The 8,255-nt window shown below is 38.7% G+C and overlaps 1 protein-coding gene across 1 annotated transcript; it reads left to right on the forward strand.

The window, feature by feature from the left end:
• Positions 1-906: 906 nt before the first annotated feature.
• On the forward strand, positions 907-4,864 carry LOC311054956 (pannexin-1-like; the record flags this gene model as incomplete). The annotated part of the gene is made up of 5 exons (XM_084070996.1): positions 907-1,087; positions 2,253-2,374; positions 3,694-3,899; positions 4,064-4,568; positions 4,715-4,864. 5 exons carry the CDS (start codon positions 907-909, stop codon positions 4,862-4,864), a joined length of 1,164 nt encoding a protein of 387 aa, XP_083927122.1.
• Positions 4,865-8,255: the final 3,391 nt, after the last annotated feature.

Consider the following 8,255-nt stretch of genomic DNA (forward strand, 5'->3'; position numbering starts at 1 on the left):
AATATTAAAAGGAAAATAAATCTTTTACTTGCAGTCTAATCAAAATATTAAACACACTATGACACTCATAACAATATTATTATTATTTTCATTAACCAACAATGTGTTGTTTTTCATTCCTTTCAAAGGTTTCAACCAGAGAGTTTCAACCATAGACTGTTCAACGGTTTCAAAGTTTCTGATTGACAAGAGCGACCTCTAGTGGATGGGGACAAGACTGGCACATTGCCCCCCATTTAGCTCAGCTGTTGATGTCAGATGTCGAACCAATCAGTGTTGCCAGGTTTTGTGAAAGAAATAAGCAACAAGGTCAAGGAAAACAAGCCCAAAAGAAGCAATTTAGACCACATGAGCGCTTGAGCCACGTGAGCCAGCGTGGGCTATTTGAAAATCCTTATCCTTAGATCTACAAGCTCACTACGCGTCGCGAAAACTCTTGCAATAAAATGTGGAATATTTGGAATGTTTTTGAAACATTCTAACAACACAAATGCTCCCTAGGCACAAAACATTTTCATGAAAATATTTGAGAACCACTGGTTTTAACATATATATATATTGGAAGCAAGCCTAAAAAAATAAGCAAGTACACCTAAATAAACAAGCCCAAAAAATTGCAACCCGAAACAACCAATTTTTTACAAGCAACTTTACAGAAAAAAAAGTCGCTTATAAAAATCCGACATGGCAACGCTGCCACCGATCTGGGAACCACAGGCTAAAAAAAGAAAAATAAAACAGACAAGCGGCCCAATCAGTCATTACAGGCGGTAGGTTATCATTTGAGACGGGGAGAGAGAGAGAGACCACTGAGAGCCGGCGAGACAATACATACAGACAGAAGGTTGAAGGTATTGATTATTTACCCTTGTTTAGAAAATATTGGGAAAACATTTTTTTTCCACCATGGCGATTGCCCACGCAGCCACAGAATACGTTTTTTCTGACTTTTTAATGAAGGATTCGGCAGAATCCAAGTACAAAGGAGTGCGTCTGGAGCTGGCAGTTGACAAAATTGTGACAATTTTAGCGGTTGGTCTCCCTTTGTTTCTCATCTCTCTTGCATTCGCCCAAGAAGTATCAGTGGGTGAGTCGAATTTAAACATTTAAACCTATAAATATAATGCAAGTGTATTTCATGTTCCACTCGTAAACATAGCTAATTATTTCATCATCATGCAGCAAAAACTGAATAAATAGCGAAACCTGTTCGTTTGTGACCTTGCACACTTGTTCTTCTCAACAATCCCGTGCGACGGAGCATGGTTTTCGTATTAAAAACAAAGAGCAGTGTCATGAAGTGGATTTACTCAGACCCCACCCCAGCATGTGCCATGGCTGTATTTTGAATGGTTAAAGAGAAGATGCTGAGGAGGAGCTGCTGCTGGATTATGCTGAGACTCCACCCTGAAGGCTTTCCATGGCATTCTATGCCCATACAGAAAGGAGGGATGCAAAGGAGGCGTGTAGGCCATAGTAGACTTGTGACCCCATCCTAATATTATTTATTTCACTTCTCAAGTTAGAAGACTGAGCCAAACTCACCCCAAAACAGGGCATAAGGATATAATGTATTGAGTATCTGCATACACCCGACTGCAGATGTACTACTGACTGTACTTTAAAAATGTGTCAATAAAATAGTCAATCAATCAAAAAGGATAGGCCTGTTTCAACTATGTAAAACATATTTGTTCTCTGCATTGTTATCGTTTAATTTAAAGGAGTATTCCTCAGTATTAAGAAAATCATTTGACATTAGAAGATCAACACAACAAAACACAATGCTTTAAATCCTCTTAGTCTCTGTGACAGTCTGTTGCCTAGTATTGACCCAGTAAGCCAGGTATTGACGTGTTATTTAGGCTATTACCAGCCATTGGAACAGATGGTGTCATGGATGGAAAAATATCTTATAGACAGTGCATGAAAGATCAATAGTTTCAGCTTGGTTAAAACCTTAATGTGTAACAGCAGTATGGATGAACTCAAATTCACCTCAGTATTACTGTGTTTCATCTTTCAATTTATTGGACCAAAGTATGACATAAGACTATTTGTGCCCTGTACCCAGACTACCCACAATGCCAGGGGGGGGGGGATTGTAGAATAATTGACATGATGTTAGCAGCCCACCCAAAAAACTGGGTCAGAGCACACAGTACTGGCACTTGTTGTAGCTCCCAGTTGATGTCTCTTTGAATCACCATCACAGATTGCTGCTGATTTCAGTTCTTTCTCTTCTCACCCAGGTACCCAAATCAGCTGTTTTGCTCCTACCAAATTCTCCATGAGACAAGCAGTCTATGTAGATTCATTTTGTTGGGCAGCAGTACAGCAACAGACTGAGAGCTCCCCTCTATGGCTGCACAAGGTACAGGCTGTCTGCGTGCGTGTGTGCATGTGCATTTTTGATGATACACAATTTACTGGCAGAACTATGGAGAAAGAACATATACTGTCTGGAGAAAAAAGTAACTTTTTCATGGCATTGGGCCTAAGCGTGCCATCTAGAAGAGCTTTCGTCTGTATACATACAGATTATATATACTGTATGTCCCCAAAGTTTCTGTGTTCGACTGTTCGTCCATACGTATTACTGTATAATAATTGTGCAAGGGGTTGGCGCAGTGAAAAGTAAAGTACAGTAGCTGCCCAGTGCCCGCCACCACGTAATCTGAGGGTTCAAATTCATCACAGTGCATCCCGCTTTGTCGTGTGTCTGTACGAGTGGGAATAATAATAATCCGGCAAGACCAACATCATCATAATCTCACATCATAATCTTAGATCCACCATCCTACCAAGCTCCATATTTGGGCAAGACCGTTATATAGATGACGTCATGTCATGGTATCCATGGTTACAGATTGCACAGGTCTTGTTTATTTGCCAGACCCAAGGGGTCGGGCTTACATGAGGCTTTGTATCTGTTTTCTGAAACATTGTTGGTATGTCACTTTGTCCCCCGGCCCCAGCCAAAAAGTCTGTCCCCCTTTCGTCATAGAAGGGACATAGAAGGGACACACGTCATGCGAAGCCCGGCCATTCAGATTTCAACCACTAGGGGTCTGGCAGTACCAGGTCTCCTGGTTCTAGTTTGTATCACAAAGGCTTCAGGGTTTAAAGGCATCACTAATATCAGCACTGTCCTGAAGTAGCAAGGCTTGTATTTTGTTCTTTGTTTTTCGTAGCAGCGGTGGCAGCGGTGGCCTAGTGGTTAGAGGGGCGGCCTTGATACCGGAGGGTCCCTAGTTCGATTCCCCAATTCATCACATCAATCATGAATCACCGCTGAATAGCCCTTGAGCAAGGCTTCCATGCAGGGTCTGGCTGTAAATAAGTTCTGCACTTAGTCCAACACCCTGGGTAAACAACAAACTTTGCTTTGCTTTGCTTTGCTTTTGCTCAAATCCATGTTAAATCAGTTTGGTCATTTCAAGTCAGATCTTAACCTGTCCTGCTGATTTCTAGTATGTATATTGTATTGCATGAGTTATTTATGTTACGTGTATTAAAAAAAAAACAGTGCGCTCTGTGAGCAGTCACACCAACTGCAATATTGATCATTTGGAGGGTTTCTCCAAGGAAACTCAGAAAATGATCGTACTTTCAAAGATAAAGAAAATGACTAATAAATAATGTGCATTTAACATTCCTATTTCATTCTTTCTCTGTTCCTGATTTCCTTAGTTCTTCCCATACATTTTACTGTCGCTGGCCATCCTCATGTACATCCCTGTCCTGTTCTGGCGTTACACAGCGGCTCCTCACCTTTCTTCTGACCTCAACTTTATTATGGAGGAGTTGGACCGCTTTTATAATCGCTCCATCAAACTAGCCAAGAATCTGGCATCCTTTGATAGAAAAGACACACCAACACCAACCAATACTCCAAAGTAAGCACAATTCTATGCGATATCTGTTTACACATTTAGCATGATTAAACAAAGTTATCAGCACAAGGAAGATGATGTTTTGGGAAATTGATATCAAGACATTGAAATATACAGTATCTATTGTATTTCCCTTCTGACATCATACTGACTGTCTTATTCTCCAGCGCTGCTCTGGACCTGACTGAAGGCTGTTTCAAATACCCTCTAGTGGAGCAATATCTGAAGACCAAGCGCTTCTCTCGCTGCCTGGTGGTAAAGTACCTGGTGTGTCGGGGCTTAACGCTGGTCACACTGCTGCTGGCTTGCCTTTACCTGGGCTACTACATTTGGCTGGCCTCGCTCACTGATGAGTTCCCCTGTGATATTCGGACAGGGGTGTTAAAGAATGACAGTTTAATTCCATCGGCTGTACAGTGCAAGCTGGTGGCAGTAGGCATCTTCTGGCTGCTCAGCTACATCAACTTTGTGGTTTATGTTCTACTCACTCCCTTGGTGGTGTATGCTGCACTGGGACCAGCGTGGCAGACATCCAGCTTCCTCCGGCCTTATGAGATGCTGCCAGGTTTTGGTTCTCTGGGCCTGGTCAGGCCCTTCTATAACGACCTCAGTATCTACCTGTTGTTTCTTGAGGAGAACCTGAGTGAACTCAAATCCTTTAAATGTCTACAGGTGAGTTTGCAGCATAATGAGCTGTTGTTTTTTTGTCGTTTCTTTGAATGATGATCTAAAGGTGTCACTCACGATTGTAAAAAAAGAAAGTAATTTAATCACTGTGACAAAAAAACAATGTGCCATTGACAATCATTGTAATTTAGGTGCTTGAGCTGCTGCAAGAAGTTGGTGATGAGGGATTTGACACCATGTGCCTACTACAAACCCTGGGCCAAGTGAAGACTGATGTTGTGGACAGTAAAAAGCTCCAGCCTAACAAGAACAGCAATGAAACCAGTAAACCTGAAGAGTGATTTATCTGTGAGGTGTGAGGTAAAGACGATGATAAAGTCTTACTGAGGCTGTTTTGTTTAAATGAATGCACAGTAGTAGTATTCTACATGCTATTGTTATTATTGATGTTGTGTGGCATTTAACCTTGGAATTACTTTTTCCAAGGTTATTAAGTCTTGCCCTTGCTGCTTATGATTGGGCAGAAAATGGAAATTACACAAGGTGATGTACTTGAAAATAATGTTTTAAATGCTATATGTGCAACTCCAAGGGAAAATGTCTTAGACCCAAGGTGATCTAAATTATTGCTGATCATTAGTATTCTTTCTAAACTGAATGAGCCATTATACTAATTATACTAAATACACTAAACTGCCACTAAGTTACACTGTGAAATAAATTAATTTGTGGGCTAACTTTTAAACTTTTTACTAACAATAACGTGTTTCAGCATGTCAGTAAAATAGAATAATGGACATATATCTTATCTATATATAGCTATATGAAGGTTAGACTTGAAGCATGATTCAAACATCAACTAAGCCATCAGCAATAATTTAATATTATTTTTAAAATTATCGAAGCTGCTCTTTCTAGCTAGTAGCAATTGATCTATAAAGCATGTGAATATTGTGTCCTTATCATGTGCTATGTGAATGTTACTAAAGTAACCCATGACCTAGGATTTCCAACCCAAAATGTAATTTGACCAGCTTGATGCTAGGTCTGTTTATTTTTTCTTTTTCTTAAAAATAAATCCTCTTTAGGAAGTGTATAAGACCCAAAACAACCTGTGAGTATCAAATATGTTGACAATGGTTAGTTAATGAATAATGGAATGATGCTTGACAACAGTATCTGGATGAGAATATGCTTGTGATAAAATATCACAATGTTTGAGCCATAATACAATAATAATTGTATTTTTAATATTCTGTGACACGTTTTTATGTATTTTTAAGTAAGGAAGTTGATTTATATAGCCTAATGTATTACAGAATTTTCATTGTATTTTACAAAATGCTTGAAATATGAATAAAGAACCTGGGTGTTATAGTGAGTCAGACCAATATTGTGACATTTACCCACCTCTATTGCGTCGTGCAGACAGCCAAAGGCCTGATTTATAGCTAGTTTGACATAAGACAGAGCCCTAAAACATAGGTGATCTACAAGCTTGCAATGCTTTGCATCAGGATATGTAGTGAGCTTAAAGATGTGCTATTTTCGGTGCATGACTCCGATGGGCGATGGAGTTTAAGTTAAGCAAAACAGTGTTGTGGAATTATTACATCCCTTACCTGGGTGATACAAGTCTCCACGACGTGTGTTGTAATTGCACTATTCAACCTGTTGCCTACTTTTCAAATAAAGATTGATTTTGACTACACTCTAGCAATAAATGTCTCATTTTGTTCTATAGTTTTGATTGCTGCATTTTACTTTAATAAAGTCATACAGGCATTTTAAAAGTTATATATTTTTGAAAAATATATTTGGATGAGAATAAACAGTCATATTGTACAGCCTTGTGTTAAAGCAGCACTATGTAGTTTGGGGTATCAGTGGCCACTTTGGACACAAATAACATGGCAGCCAACATCTTTGACTTCAAGAGTCTCTGTCCGAGAAGGATGCGCTGTGATTGGCCAGTCGTTGCTTTGACTCGCAGTTCTGCCTTGGTGCCTTGCCAGGCCTTGCCAGGATGAAACTCATTGCTATTACATAGTAATACTAATACAGTCAAGCCCCTAGCAGTGACCCCCCTCAGTCTATACATTTATGGAAGGATGATTGTTATTGCGTAAACATGTAACTTTATAATTTTGTGGGACATAAGCTACATAATTGTTAAAAAGTTACATAGTGCTGCTTTAAATATTGAAACTGAATATCTGAGCATTTAGAATTTGACAAGGCTCCTGGAGTGCAAACTCAAGCAAATTCATAGAACTGACATGTCTAGCGCTAGCCTATCTATACATATATATCATCTGCGCGTGTGTGTGTGTGTGTGTGTGTGTGTGTGTGTGTGTGTGTGTGTCAGTGATTCTTACCTCATTAATAATAATATAGAACAAGAAATGACTAAAGTCATAATATAGCCGCGAGCGGCAGGCTTTTTTTTGCCCCAATCTGCCGTTGAGAAATTGAAATTTAAAAAAAAAATGAAAAAAAAAAAACTTTTTTGAAAAAATATATGTCCTTTTGAATATGATTTGACATTCATATTATTAGCAGCTGTATTGTGTGTGTCCCCCCCCCCCCCCAAACTACAGAAGTTAAAGTATCAATACCGCAATGTAGAAGAACTCTGCCAAAAAATGGCACACCTCAATATGACATTTTGCGGCTATATTATGACTTTGTCATGTCTTGTTTTTTTATAGTGCTGTAACATGTTATGGCCTAATCACTGTCATTCAAGCATAAATGTCTTAACATTAAAATTAAAATAAGTAACCGGTATAGGACTAGCCTACCTATTGTGGTACAAAACAAGTCCTTCTGCAGTGAATTACAACATTAGGATTGTGCAGAATTCAAGAAGCTTTATTTGTTACTGACTCATAAAGATACAAGCAGCGAAATGTTGTTGGAACTTGTACCACAGATGGTTCTACATATAATTGATATAATGAAGAAAAGAAAATATTAAGCAAGAAAATAAAATGGACAATAATAACTAAATAAAAATAGCCTACAGATATATACAGTTTTAGGAATACTCTGGGACTTGTCTTAGACAGGCATGTCATCAGTGGTGTAAAGTAACTACATGTACTCAAGTACTGTATTTAAGTACAATTTTGAGGTATTTTTCACTTTACTGTTGTATTTCCAGTTTTCAGTACTTGTACTTCTACTCCACTACATCTCAGAGGCAAATATTGTACTTTTGCTCCACTACAATTATTTGAAAACTTGAGTTACTAGTTACTTTGCAGATATAAATTATTACATTATAAAACATACATTAACCACTTTAGCCCTATTTTATACCAAGGCTATTTGAAAATAGCTTATCTACAAGCTCACAAAGTGTCGCATGGCGACGCGTTGTGAGCTTGTAGATCTGCTATTTTCAAACATTTGTGTACTTTTACTTTTGGTACTTTAAATACATTTGGATACCAACACTTTTGTACTTTTACTCATGTAAATTTTGAATTGCGGACTTTTACTTGTAACAGAGTACTTCTACATTGCAGTATTGATACTTTTACTCAAGTAAAACATTTGAGTACTTCCACTGCTCCTCAGAGTTAAATCAACACTGAAGCCCTGCGGCTGTTGTAAATCACAGATGATTAGCAGATTCTCTGCTGGCCGACTTTTTATGACTTAATGACTTTATGACTCTCAGCCTCTCACTCTGTCCTCTCACTATTACGGTTAGCATAGCATGTT

Source organism: Gymnoscopelus microlampas (genome assembly GCF_963454915.1).
Source record: "Gymnoscopelus microlampas genome assembly, chromosome: 2".
NCBI classification, from domain to species: domain Eukaryota; kingdom Metazoa; phylum Chordata; class Actinopteri; order Myctophiformes; family Myctophidae; genus Gymnoscopelus; species Gymnoscopelus microlampas.